This window comes from Garra rufa, chromosome 25 (genome assembly GCF_049309525.1).
Source record: "Garra rufa chromosome 25, GarRuf1.0, whole genome shotgun sequence".
NCBI classification, from domain to species: domain Eukaryota; kingdom Metazoa; phylum Chordata; class Actinopteri; order Cypriniformes; family Cyprinidae; genus Garra; species Garra rufa.
Genome location: NC_133385.1, coordinates 1,056,681 through 1,071,637, shown reverse-complemented (window position 1 = coordinate 1,071,637; position 14,957 = coordinate 1,056,681). Strand labels below are relative to the sequence as shown.

Sequence of the window (14,957 nt, the reverse complement as noted above, 5' to 3'; positions counted from 1 at the left end):
GCAAGATTACTGAAGACATGAAAAAAATATATTAATAATAAATATAAATAAATATTAAATATTAAAATAAATGTGAATACAAATATGAACATAAATAATGATTAAAAAAATAAAGTTTGTACAAACTTGTTTTTTTTTTTAATAATAGTAATAAAAATACTAATACTTTAACTAAAATTAAAATAAAGATGAATTATAATATTAATATGAAATAAAAATATGAATGGTGGTAACTCTATGGGTCCCATCAGGGTCATGTTTGGCTCTTTCGTCTCATTTTAATGAGTTTGAACTGATCTGAGTTTGAGTTTCTGCAGTGATGAGCTGTTCAATGTAGATGGGATTATTTACAGCATTAACTGGAGGATGAAGAGTTTTTTGTTTTGTGTGTGTGTGTGTGTGTGTGTGTGTGTGTGTGTGTGTGTTTGTGTGTGAGATAGCGCTCTTGTTGGCTCTGCATGCTAACAAGGCCTGTTTTTTAGAAGGCGCTGTCAGAAATTAGCATGAGAGAGAGAGAGAGAGAGAGAGAGGAGGGGTCTGTGTGTATTTTGTTGGTGTTTGTTAATCTGCGTGTGAGAGAAAGAGAGAGAAAGAGAGAGAGAGAGAGATGAGAATGTTAATGTTAATGCATTCAGAGTTCAGAGTCGCGCTGAGCAAACATTTGCTTTCCATCGTCTGGAGAAACAACACAAATGAGCACAACACAAAACCAAGTGTCCTTCAGACAGAAGATGCTGCAGGAGAAAGGCCAGAAACACAAGAGTATCTTTACTCCATTCACTGAGCTTTCATCTTGTTTCTCATTCATCAAACTCGTATCGTTTTGATACGTTTGTATCAAATTAATCAGATTCATCATTTGTATTCATCGATATATCAGGGTTTCCCAAACGGAGGATTGTGAATTAATAATAATAAAAAGAAGTGATAGTTCAATTAAATATTTACAAATTTAAATTAATAAGTAATTGTAAAATAAATCTAAATAAAGCAATTTCTAAAAAAAAAAAAAAAAAAAATACTAATATATTTTAAATAAAATATACAAATATTTGTATTTGTTTACTTTTATGTTATGACCTTTAATCGACATCAAATTAAAACCAATAACTATTAAATAAATAAAAATAAAAATACAAGTAAGAAAACAAGTATATAAAAAAAAAAAAAAAAAAACAATATATATATATATTTTTTATATAATAGTTTTATTTGTTGAGGGGCATGTGATCATTAATTGACAAAATTAAAATCAATAAATATTTTTAAACATGCAAATAAAAAACACTAAAAATAATATTTTAAAAAACTATTTCTAAAATATAAAAAAAGTTTTATTTGTTTATGTGCATGTAATCACTATTTGACAAAATCAAAATCAATAAATAAAATACAATTTTTTTTTAAAAAGGTTATATATATTATTTCAGTTAACATTAATTTTAATTAACTAAAATGCTTTATTTATTTTAAATACAAATTTAAAAAAATCACCAAATACAGTATATTTAAAAAAAATTAATTGAATATTTTTAAACATGCAAAAAAATGTATATTAAAAATATTTATAAAATATCAAAACATTAACTCAATAAATAAGTTTAAAAATGCACAAAAAAACACTAAAATAGCATATTAAAATAATGTATCATTTTAAATAAAAATGTAATGTAAACTATTTATAAAATATAAAAACATTCTATATTTGAGATGTGATCATTAAAATCAAAATTTTAATCAATACATATTTTAAAGAAATAATTATTTTAAATAATTAGTTAAGTTTTAGTACTTGAAGAATTTTGCTTTGGAAACTAGCTGAAATAAAATAAGTTTATTTATTTATAAAAACGTTTTATTTGTTGAGGTGCATGTGATCATTAATTGACAAAATTAAAATAAATAAAATTTTAAAAGTACAAATTAAAACGCACTTAAAACAGTATATAGAAACTATTAATAAAATACAAACTAAGGACAAATTAAAGTAAATTAAAATCAATAAATATAAAAAAAATTCAAATAGAAAAACGCTAAAAACAGTAGGCTACATAAAAAAAGCTAATAAAATACAAAAACATTGTATTTGTTGAGGTGCATGTGATCATTAATTCAAAATTAAAATCATTAAATATTGTTTAATTAAAAAACATGCAAACAAAAGTATTTGAAATAAAATCTAAATAAATTTAATTAGTTTAGGCGTATGACATGCCTTTACATCTGATTACTGATATGAGAGAAGCATGAACATGTGAATGTGTTTCAAATGACTGAAATAGCAAGAGCAGCAGCCGCTGATCAAACGCTGGACTCGCTCAGCTCTGCTGTTTTCATAAAGCGCTGGTCTGGATTCATGCACACGCCATTCATATGATAAACACGGCCATTATTTGCATTCCGCCTCCGCAATTATAAAACCTAATGAGGGCTGATGGGAAACGTCTGCTGGAATGTCTTTGTGTGTTTGCGTCACTGAGACACTTTCATCTCTACATGACCACAGCGGAGCCATAGACAACCTTCACTGGAAACAAGACCACGATTACAGGCTTTTTCAGTCCGATGAGTGTTTGACTCACTCCAGTGTCACAGACTGACTCACTCGTTCAGATAAACGTCTGCTGACATACAACAGAACCGCATTCACACGCATATTTTGTTCATATTTTATGGTTTTTGCTTTCTTATTAATTTTAGTTAAAGGTTTAGTGTTTTGGTGTGTGTTTCTGTAATCAGGGGTTCAAGTGTGTAGCGCTGAAACCCTATTGTAATTGTTAGAATGGTCACAGATCAAAGATCTGGGTTCGGTTCGGACCAAACCGTAGGTCGTAGAGACTTGAAACTTGGAGGAATGGTAGTACACTCAACTGGCTACAACGACACCAAAGCTCGTCCCAATTGGCCTTACGGGGGCGCTACAGCGAGCAAAACTATAAAATCACTCAGAAGTCCTAAACTGGCAGTCGTAGGCGGACAAAATGCATGTGATTCCATTGTGAGCCTGGTAAAATGTTCAGGTATTTTGGATTTTTTGCAAAACCTATTTTTGCAAAATAGTCATAGGTTTTTCACCCGATCAGAGCTGAACAAGTGCAGAAATATTCTCTGGAGAGCGAATATCAATAATTATCCAAATAAAGTCTAACGTTTGACTCACCGTCATAAAGGGATGCCAAAACGTTGGGCCACTCTAGTAAAATGCCGATAATTCCTGAATAGAACGAGGTATCATCACCAAACTCAGAACACGTATGTAAGAGCTCAATCTGAGGTCACAAGACAAAAATCATGGAGATTGACCACTTGGTGGTGCTTTAAGAGAGGATAAACCTTAAAAATGGCTATAACTGCACAACCATTTGTCTTATCAGCATGAAAATCGCTGTGCACGGTCTTGGTCCAAAGTGCCACAAGTGTCTATAAGGAAATTTGCGTATATCTCAAAAAACATGGCTACTATTGGCTCGATGAAGTTTGAGAACCTGTTAGACGAGGTTAACAGAGGCCGATTGGAACAAAACTTGGTGAGTCTGTTTGACTCATGGCCCCAAAGCTTTGAGAGAAATTTGAAAGAAATCGGCCACTGGGGGGTGATATAGCATTTTTCAAGGGCGCCACGTGGTTTTTCTCACATACGCGTGATATTCATATCATATGACAGAACTCCTCATTCTGGACCACTATGCCTCTAGAACCACTGCTGTCAATCAAATCATTTGTTAAATGTGAAACCACTCAAGTCTGAAAGTCGCATCCTTCTATTTTAAGATTTAGGCCCATAATGTGGGATTTTTTTTTAAACTAATTTCAAAGAACAGACATTCAAAATTAATCTCTCAAAGTTTCGTAGTCCAGATATTTGAGCAAAGAGAGCAGATGACCATAATTCAAATGGGTATATCTGTAAAACCATTCAAGGAAGGACTTTGAATAGGATATCATTTTAAAGCTAATGGTCTTCTTTCCATTTATACCAAAATCTCAGTTTTGCAATTTGGGTCACTGTGACTCATTTTGCTGGATCAGGTCACAAATGATTGAGAAGATTGCAAACTAGTCCTAAATGTTTTTCTCAAGCTGGAAAAAAAAAACTGCAGAACAAATTCTCTAGACTCTCCAAGTCAATAATTGCTGAAATAAAAAAAAAAGTAATTAATATGGTTTATTTTATTTTACTTGGCAGTAATAATGATGGGCTGTCTTTTTTTTTTGTTAATAGTTTTAGTTAACCGCAATATAATCCTGCTGTGTGTTTCTAAGTGTGTGTTCTGGCTGTTGAAGTGTGTTGTTTCAGCTCTGTGTGTTTGATTGTGTTCAAGAACATCATTCCTGTGATGGTGTGGGAAACAGCGCTAGTCAAAACACACGGTGTGGCAGTGATTATTAGCGGCTGTGCTAACATGACCTGCAATTATCAACACATTTACAGCTCAGCGTTAGGATGGATCTCCTGAGCTGTTTGTTGAGCTGATTAACAGATAAACACTTCAGACAAATGATTCATATCACTGACTCATTTCATTCATTTATACTAATGTCAATCATGCTACCAACATGCTGGTAACTTGCTTATCATGCTAACAACATGCTAGGAACTAGTAATCATGTTAGCAACAATGATAGTAACATGCTAATCATGTTAGAAACATCTTAACAACATGCTAACTACATGCTAATAATGCTTACATGTTGACCATGCCACAAACATTGTAGTAACATGCAAATCCTGCTAGCAACATGTTAACTATTTGCTTATCATGGAAGAAACCTACTAACAACATGTTAATCCTGCTAGTCACAGGCTAACTATATGCTAATCATGGAAGAAACCTTTTAACAAAATGCTAATCATGCTAACAACATGTTATCCATGTCACCAACATGTTAATCATGTTAGAAACATCCTAGCAACATGCTAATCATCTTAGCAAAATGCTAACTTTATACTAAACATGGTAAAACATGTTAAAATGTGCTAATCCTTCTATAAATATGCTAACAAAATGCTAATCATGCTAGCAATAGGCTAACTATTTGCTAATCATGGAAAAAAAACTACTAACAACATGCTAATCCTGTTAGTAACAGGCTAACTATATGCTAATCATGGAAGAAACCTGCTAACAAAATGTCAATCATGCTAACAACATGTTAACCATGTCACAAACATGGTAGCAACATGTTAATCATGTTAGAAACATCTAAGCAACATGCTAATCATGCTAGTAAAATGCAAACTTTATGCTAAACATGGTAGAAACATGCAAACTTAATCCTAAACATAAAACATGTTAAAAATGTGCTAATCCTTCTATAAAAACGCTAGCAACAGGCTAACTAAATTCTAATCATGGTAGAAACATCTAAGCAACATTCTAATCATGCTAGCAAAATGCTAACGTTATGCTAAATATGGTATAAACATGCAAACTTAATCCTAAACATGGTAAAACATCTATAAAAATGCTAACAACATGCTAATCATGCTAGCAACAGGCTAACTAAATTCTAATCATGGTAGAAACATCCTGATAACCTGTTAATCCTGCGAGAAGCATGGTAACCATGCTAACTAAATACTAGCAACATTCTAATAACATTAGAAACATGTTAGCAACATGCTAATCATGCTAGAAACATGTTATCAACATCTATCTTGTCTTTGTAAAAAATTTTAACTCAAGCAGACTAGGTTTTTTCAAGCCAACCTAAACTATTGTCTAGTTTGTAGAATGTCAGGGTTTGGAAACGTGTTTTGTTATTGATTCAGATTTCCTCAAGGCACCATCAGTGTTTTATTTGTGTTCTTTTGAAGATTGGATCATATTTTTAGTCCATGACAGGCGTTGGTTTGGTTGAGTGTGTGCTCCAGAGCTCTGTATGTAGGACACACTGATGTGTTCATATGGATCACACTGATGTGTGAGTGTGTATCGATCTCTGATTGACCTGAGATTCCACAGATGCCGTTACATTGATGGTTGGGTTATTCACAGAATACGAGTCACTAGAGCCACTGATCTGGAACCAGTGTTATTTTAGTATCACTGACCCAGTCATAGTTTTATAGATAATGATTTGAAATATTGATTAGAATATATATATATATATATATATATATATATATATAAAATACTACTAGTGTTTGTTTATTATGTGTGTGAAATTAATCTGTCCGTTTGTTTGTGTGTGTGTGTGTCAGTGTTGTGTGTCTCTGAGTCACTGCTGTCCTGATCGTGCTCGAGGGCAGGGCTAAAATCACTCCAGACGCGGCTCATTGGTCACAAGGCTGTGATGGACAGGCCGAGAGACGGCCCATTGGCCCTGCTGCTGCTCTTCCTGGGTCACGTGATCACAGCGCTGGAGGTTCCTCTGGACCGTACGTATCACACACACACACACTGCACAAATATAATACACATTAGCCCCATCCATATCAGCAGATTCACTAGCAAACAACAGTTTAAAGTTGCCATTCCGTTTCGAATTTCGACCTCGCCCTCATAATAATTGTAAAAAGTAGGTAGAGATTTGTCAAACAGAGCTTTCTGAAACTTCAAATGAGTCGCCAAATGATTGACTGTTTCAAAAGGCTCCAATTGTGTTGTGTATCACAAATCATTTGATTCAGTTTGGGACTTCAAAGCGCGTATCACGAATCAGATCAGATCAGAACTTCAGATTGGGTTCTTCTGAGCAGGTTCGTAAATCATTTTGTGAATCATTTGATTCATTTGGGACTTCAAAGCACGTATCACAAATCACTTAATTTATTTCAGGACTTCAAAGCACGTATTCCAATCATTTGACTAATTTCAGGAATTTAAAGAATGTATCACAAATAGTTTGATTTATTTTTTTATGAGTTCTGAGTAGGTTTGCGAATCATTTGATTCATTTGGGATTTCAGAGCACTTTAAAGCACGTATCGCAAATCACTTGATTCATTTCAGGTTCGCAAATTACTTGATTCATTTGTGGACTTCAAAGCATGTGTTGTGAATCATTTGATTTACATCAGAACTTCAGTGTGAGTTCACAAATCATTTGACTTCTGAGCAGGTTCGTGAGTCATTTGGTTCAAATCAGAACTTCGGAGCACGTATCGTAAATCATTTGAATTAGATCGAATCTTTGGAGCTTAAATCGCAAATCATTTAATTTACGTTAGAACTCGGGACTAGATTGGGACTTCAGAGTGAGTTTGCGAATCATTTGATTCAAATTAGAACTTCGGAGCATGAATACCGAATTATTTGATTTACATCGAAACTTCAGAGCGTGAATTGTGTATCATTTGATCCAGATCAGAGCTAGGTGGATTCAGGACGATCAGTTACAGTACATTAAAATTGTGCATTTTAACAGTGGATTGATGCAACTGAGAGTTGTAAGTTACTATATCTGTGCACACTCCTCTCAGATACTCTTTACTCGTGTGTGTGAGTGAGAGAGAGAATGTAATTTAAAGGTATTAACAACACTTGTGGCAATAAAATGTTCATTTATTCATATTCTTTTCACACGTTTATTAAATCCGAAATATTTTGAAAATCTTTATCACTCTGTAACGCTGTCTCTCTCACGAATCTGTCTGTGTGATTCTCTTGGCTTCTTCAGCTAAGCTTCTGGAAGAGCGTAAGTTCATCACCTGCTGTCCTTCTGAAGGATGTTTGCTGTGAAATAAGCTTGTTATTTCCTTTATTTTCTTTATTTTGCTTATAATATGGTTTTACTGCCGTGTTGCGGTGTTTGCATGCTGTTCGCACAGCACGACTGCTGCTTCAGTTCCTTTGTAGAGACTCATTAATGCACTGATTTACAGAAGTAAGAGTGTTTGAGTGCATGTGCTGCAGTAGATTGATGTGCGTATTATCAGGTTTTGCATGTCGACAGATCCTCTGTGTGTGTCTCTCTCTGATTGGCTGTAAATGAGTGTCATGTGACCCACAGTGCCGCAGCCTCCCACAATCACCCATCAATCTCCGAAGGACTACATCGTCGATCCACGTGAGAACATCGTCATCCACTGCGATGCCAAAGGGAAACCGCATCCCAGGTGAGAAACCTGTTTGTGCTCATCATTAATGATCTTCATTCCATTCATAAAAACTGTGACCGACTATTGTTTCCACGACTAAGACCAGACGACAATCAAACACCAGCTGTGACTATTTTTAAAGGGATGGTTCACGTAAAAATGGTCATTCTGAGGTTGTCCCAAACCTGTTTGAGTTTCTTTCTTCTGTTGAGTGTAAAAGAACATGTGCTGAAGAATGTGAGTGAAATGTAGTTTAAAAATCCAAGCTTTATCAAAACATCTCTTTATGCTCATCAATAAAAATGATACAAACGTAATATTTTCTCGCTTATTTCGATTAATCTCACAAAACTAGTGAGCTAAGCCAGTACTAGTAGTAGTGACAGCATTGTGTGAACATATGACTGAAGATTCATTTGATTTATTTCAGGAGTTCAGAGTGGGATCGCAAATCATTTGGTTTATTTCGGGACTTTAGAGCAAGTTCGCGAATCATTTGATTGAGATCAGGAGTTCAGAGTGGATTTGCAAATCATTTGATTCATTTTGGGAGTTTGAAGTGAGTTCGTGAATCATTTGATTCATTTTTGGACTTCAGAATGAGTTTACAAATCATTTGATTCAGATTGGGTTCACGAATCATTTGATTCAGATCGAGAGTTCAAAGCGAGTTCGTGAATCATTCGAATTATTTTGGGAGATCGGAGCAGGTTTGCGAATCATTTGATTCAGATCAGGAGTTCAGAACAGGTTTACGAATCATTTGATTCAGATTGGGAGTTCGGAGTAGGTTTGCAAATAATTTGATTCAGATCGGGAGTTCAGAATGGGTTTGCGAATCATTTGATTCAGATCGGGAGTTCGGAGCAGGTTTGCAAATAATTTGATTCAGATCGGGAGTTCAGAATGGGTTTGCGAATCATTTGATTCAGATCGGGAGTTCAGAATGGGTTTGCGAATCATTTGATTCAGATCGGGAGTTCGGAGCAGGCTTGCGAATCATTTGATTCAGATCAGGAGTTCGGAGCAGGTTTGCGAATCATTTGATTCAGATCGGGAGTTCAGAATGGGTTTGCGAATCATTGGATTCAGATCGGGAGTTCGGAGCAGGTTTACGAATCATTTGATTCAGATCGGGAGTTCGGAGTAGGTTTGCGAATCATTTGATTCAGATCGGGAGTTCAGAACAGGTTTGCGAATCATTTGATTCAGATCGGGAGTTCGGATTAGGTTTGCAAATCATTTGATTCAGATCGGGAGTTCGGAGCAGGTTTGCAAATAATTTGATTCAGATCGGGAGTTCAGAATGGGTTTGCGAATCATTTGATTCAGATCGGGAGTTCAGAATGGGTTTGCGAATCATTTGATTCAGATCGGGAGTTCGGAGCAGGCTTGCGAATCATTTGATTCAGATCAGGAGTTCGGAGCAGGTTTGCGAATCATTTGATTCAGATCGGGAGTTCAGAATGGGTTTGCGAATCATTGGATTCAGATCGGGAGTTCGGAGCAGGTTTACGAATCATTTGATTCAGATCGGGAGTTCGGAGTAGGTTTGCGAATCATTTGATTCAGATCGGGAGTTCAGAACAGGTTTGCAAATCATTTGATTCAGATCGGGAGTTCAGAACAGGTTTGCAAATCATTTGATTCAGATCGGGAGTTCGGAGCAGGTTTACGAATCATTTGATTCAGATCGGGAGTTCGAAGTAGGAGTTCGGAGCAGGCTTGCGAATCATTTGATTCAGATCAGGAGTTCGGAGCAGGTTTGCAAATCATTTGATTCAGATCGGGAGTTCGGAGCAGGTTTGCGAATCATTTGATTCAGATCGGGAGTTCGGAGCAGGTTTGCGAATCATTTGATTCAGATCGGGAGTTCGGAGCAGGTTTGCGAATCATTTGATTCAGATCGGGAGTTCGGAGCAGGTTTGCGAATCATTTGATTCAGATCGGGAGTTCGGAGCAGGTTTGCGAATCATTTGATTCAGATCGGGAGTTCGGAGTAGGTTTGCGAATCATTTGATTCAGATCGGGAGTTCAGAACAGGTTTGCGAATCATTTGATTCAGATCGGGAGTTCGGAGTAGGTTTGCAAATCATTTGATTCAGATCGGGAGTTCAGAACAGGTTTGCGAATCATTGGATTCAGATCGGGAGTTCAGAGCAGGTTAACGAATCATTTGATTCAGATCGGGAGTTCAGAACAGGTTTGCGAATCATTTGATTCAGATCGGGAGTTCGGAGTAGGTTTGCAAATCATTTGATTCAGATCGGGAGTTCAGAACAGGTTTGCAAATCATTTGATTCAGATCGGGAGTTCGGAGCAGGTTTACGAATCATTTGATTCAGATCGGGAGTTCGAAGTAGGAGTTCGGAGCAGGCTTGCGAATCATTTGATTCAGATCGGGAGTTCGGAGCAGGTTTGCGAATCATTTGATTCAGATCGGGAGTTCGGAGCAGGTTTGCGAATCATTTGATTCAGATCGGGAGTTCGGAGCAGGTTTGCGAATCATTTGATTCAGATCGGGAGTTCGGAGTAGGTTTGCAAATCATTTGATTAATTTCCGGACTTCTGAGCAGGAGAGAAAGAGAGAAAAAAATAACATTAAAGACTTTTAATAACATTGCAGTCTTCATAAGCTGTCCAGATGTTAAGTGTTTTGGATTTTTTTTTTTTTTTTTTTTTTTTTTATTAGGTGATCACAGGAAATCACAAAAATTCAAGTAGAAAATAGTTATTTTAAATAGTAAAAACATTTCAAAGTTGAACTGTTTTTGCTGTACTGTTAAATAAATTCAGGGTTGGTGAGCAAAAGAGACTTACTAAAAATCGTACAGTTTAAAAACGTTTGACTAGTACTGATATGTTTTTAGTGACTAACAGAAGATTAGAATGTCCAAATGTTTTGTCAGCTAAGGAACAAACAGTCTCACTGACTCACAATTTCACATTCTGTCCTCAGCTTCTCATGGACCAGGAACGGGACGCATTTCGACATCGATAAGGATCCTAAAGTCATCATGAAGCCTCGCTCAGGGACGCTGGTGATGGACATCAGCGGTGGAGAGAGGGCAGAAGCATACGAAGGCGTCTATCAATGCTCCGCTCACAATGAGCTCGGCACCGCCGTCTCCAACAACATTGTCATTCGCCAGTCCAGTACGTCACACGGCCCGCTCTCGGCCAATCACATCACAGCTTCCGCATTCTCATCTGTCTCTGTTTAACCGTATCGCTCTCTCACTGTTTGTGTTGTAAGACATTTTCAGCATCCTCAGAGATCTGATATTCGGAGGTAAATCTCAACACTTGACTGTAATGCATGCAGCGGCTCAATCCTGCAGACGGATCCTCATTTAGTCATAATCATTTAGATCTCTCTCCTCAACACTTTCCTGCAGCGTCAGCTCATTATTCTCATCTCTGCTTGAAATAACTGAGTTTAAAGGGACGGTTCACCCAAAACTGAACATTTGCTGTTAATTGACTCATCCTAAGGCCATCCGAGATGTAGGTGTTTTTTTTTCTTCAGTAGTACAGTAAAGAAAGTTTTTAGCTGAAACCATGCTCTTTGGTGAATGATATAAGGTTCGTATAAGGTGCTTAAAGTACTTGAAATTGACTTTTTGAAATTTAAGGCCTGGAAAACCCTTAAAAATAGCAACATTTTTTTTTTTGCTTATTTCAGTTAATGTCATGAAACTAGCAAGCTAGACTAGTAGTAGTAGTAGTATTGTGTGTCGTGTAAACATGGCTGAAAACTTAAGAGGATCAGATGAAGCGAATCAATTGAGTGAGTCATTTATGCTGGGATCCTTCTGATTGATTCAAACTCGTGACTTTAATCATTAATTTCAAGTGATTCACTCGCAACAACCAGATCAAATTAAAAGAGCCTTTCATTTTAGAATTACAACATCGCTTGTAATAATTTAAAAAGCACTCAAAGCGCTCCAATTGGATCGCAAATCATTCGATTCACATCGGAACTCTGGAGCGGGTTCATAAATAATTTCCTGAATAAATGATTTGGCATCCATGCTGATTCGTGAATCATTATGTAGATTGGGACTTCGGAGAGCACCGTTTGTGAATCATTTGATTCATATCGGAACTTCAGAACACTGATTGTGAATCTGTTGATTGAGATTGGAATTTTTGAGCGGGTTCGCAAGACACTTGATTTAGATGAGGACTTCGAAGTGCATTGTGAATCATTTGATTCAGATCAGAAAGTTGCCATCTGAATCAAATTATTCACAATGCACTTTGAAGTCCTCATCTAAATCAAATGATTTGTGAATCATTTGATTTAGATTGCAACTTTTGAGCGAGTTTGCGAATCATTTGATTCAGATTCAGTTTGGAACTTTCAAATATTATTATATGTTATTATTATTATCAATATTTTTGAAAATATAGTAAAAAAAAAAATTCAGGACTCTTTGATGAATAGAAAGATCCAAAAATCTGCATTTTTCTGAAATAAAAAGCTTTCTTAACACTATTCCATTCATAAGCTTGGAGTATATATGTATTTTTTTTTTTTTTTTTTACAGAAAAAGAAATTATAGAAATTAATACTTCAGAGTGGGTTCATAAATGATTCGCACCACGCTGATTCACAAATCATTAGATTGAGACTTTGGAGCGCACAGTTTGCGAATCATTTGATTCATATTGGAACATCGAAGCGGGTTTGTGAATGTTTTGCTTCAGAATGGAAATTCGGAACGCGGATTGCGACTCTTTTCATTTAGATCGGGTTTTTTGAGCGGGTGATGCCTAATATTCTTTTTTGACTCTTACACTGCAAAAAATGTTTTTCTTACTTAGATTTTTTTGTCTTGTTTCCAGCTAAAATATCTAAAATTCTTACATCAAGAAGGATTTTCTTGACAGCTAAAAATCATTGTCTTGTTATCAGAAAAAAAAAGCAATCTACTGCATTGGTAGATTATTTAGCTTGTTTCAAAATCATCAAATTGGACTGAACCGTCTGAAAGCACAGATCTAACTCACCTTTGTAATAATGTTGTAAATAATGCTCAGTGTCTTGCACAGACCAATCCTTTCATTTCATGAGACCTCTATAGATCACCAGGAGCCATGCATATTACTTTTGTGTTACCTGATATGTTTTTTTTTTTTTTTTACTCTTAAAGTGACAGTAGCTGTTGACTTGCATTTTACAAATCAAAAAGCATGGTTTCAGCTAAAAATCTTATGTACTGTTTTACTCAAGAAAAATGGATGGTCTGAGGGTCAGTAAAATAACAGTGAATATTCATTTTTATTTGAACTGTCTCTTTAAGATTGCACCTTCACACGTGTTTTGGGTCATGTGATCATTTCTGTTTGTGCAGGATCTCCTCTGTGGTCTAAGGAGAGAATCAGTCCAATCGTTGCACAGAAGGGACAGTCTTTAATTCTGCACTGCCGCCCGCCCGCCGGCCTCCCGCCGCCCATCATATTCTGGATGGACAACAGTAAGTCAAACACATATTAGAGATCATATAGAATGGCTTTGATCAGTGTCACTCTGCCCTCTGGTGATGTGTTCCAGAGCTCCGCCCCTGCTAGAGTGCCACGCCCACATCTCAACATCCAATCAGCAACAGATTAACAGAATGTTAATTCTAATGTGTTAATCACATTAGAATCATGTTAGCAACTTGCTAATCATGTTAGAAACATGCTAGCAACTTGTTAATCATGCTAGAAACATACAACAATATAACACCTTGCTTTTTTTACTTTTACGACTTTTTATACTATTAAACTTCTTAAATTCCTAAACTAGTTAAACTTCTTTAAACATTCAAACTTTCTGGTCCGGCTTTCTCAAGCCAAACTTTTTTAACTACCGGCAGCTGAACTTGTATTAAATCAATATCTCATTTGCAAACTCCCTTAAAAATCATTCAGATCTGTCAGTCGTCTTACTGTAGTTCATGGCAATCTCACAAAGCTCCATTATAATCAACACAGCTCTTTCCACTACACAATCAATCTCTTATTAACACTTTGTTTATGAAAGAATCCGTGAGATTTGTCTGTGATTCATCAATCAGTGCTGCAGAAACACGTAGAAACCTTTGAAGCTCCCCTCAGCGCAAACACAAATATGCATCTCCTAAATATGTTTTCATAGTGGCACGCAGTAGTTTTAAGCGGGTTCAGTTCACAGATGTGTCTGTCTTGTGTTTGCACAGATTTCCAGCGTCTGCCGCAGAGCCGGCGTGTGTCTCAGGGTCTGAACGGAGATCTTTACTTCTCCAACATCCAGCCGGAGGACTCCAGGAGCGACTACATCTGCTACGCTCGCTTCCCGCACACGCAGACCATCCAGCAGAAGCAGCCCATCACCGTCCGCGTGCTCGACAGTAAGTCTGTGGGACGAGTGGCCTGTGTATCCGTGTGAATGAACACTATTGTGTGGATATGATGCTGGAGCGTCACTAAAACGCCCGAACATCCATTCATCACGTTAATGCACTGTCCGCTCGCTCTGACAAACAAAGACAGCTCTTGAGAGGCAAATGCCGGATGAGAGACTCCGTTCCAGTCATGTTCTGTCTGCATGTCTTTGATTTGTGTTGTTGTTTTGTTGTGTTTCAGTGGATTCTCTCAATGACACAGTGGCAGATTATTTCAATGACACTGATTTGTTTAGTGGTGAGTGATGGCGCCCCCTAGTGACCCTCGTTTAACCGACCCCTCGTCCTGACGTTTAACCGACACCCGGTTGATTCTAACCTCACCTTCACCTTCATTCACAAACAAATGAGCTCTGCTTTCCTGGACTAATCGATCAAATCTACTTCTGCTTTAGAAACTCTATGATCTTGTATGAAATTCTGGGAAGTTTGTCTTTGTGTTCGTTCATCAACTCATCTGAACTCTGTTTCTTCAT

At 36.6% G+C, this 14,957-nt stretch overlaps 2 protein-coding genes across 2 annotated transcripts in view; both read left to right on the top strand.

The window, feature by feature from the left end:
• The window catches only part of LOC141301104 (neuronal cell adhesion molecule-like), a 151,662-nt gene that overhangs the window by 51,226 nt on the left and 85,479 nt on the right, over nt 1–14,957 (top strand). The gene's annotated exons all lie outside the window — the stretch shown is intronic.
• LOC141301106 (neuronal cell adhesion molecule-like) overlaps nt 6,298–14,957 on the top strand; it is a 94,218-nt gene continuing 85,558 nt past the window's right edge. Inside the window, exons 1-5 of the mRNA XM_073831356.1 lie at nt 6,298–6,382; nt 7,957–8,062; nt 11,004–11,200; nt 13,408–13,530; nt 14,257–14,427. Coding sequence (XP_073687457.1) covers nt 6,298–6,382; nt 7,957–8,062; nt 11,004–11,200; nt 13,408–13,530; nt 14,257–14,427 — 682 coding nt within the window. The remainder of the gene's footprint in view (nt 6,383–7,956; nt 8,063–11,003; nt 11,201–13,407; nt 13,531–14,256; nt 14,428–14,957) is intronic.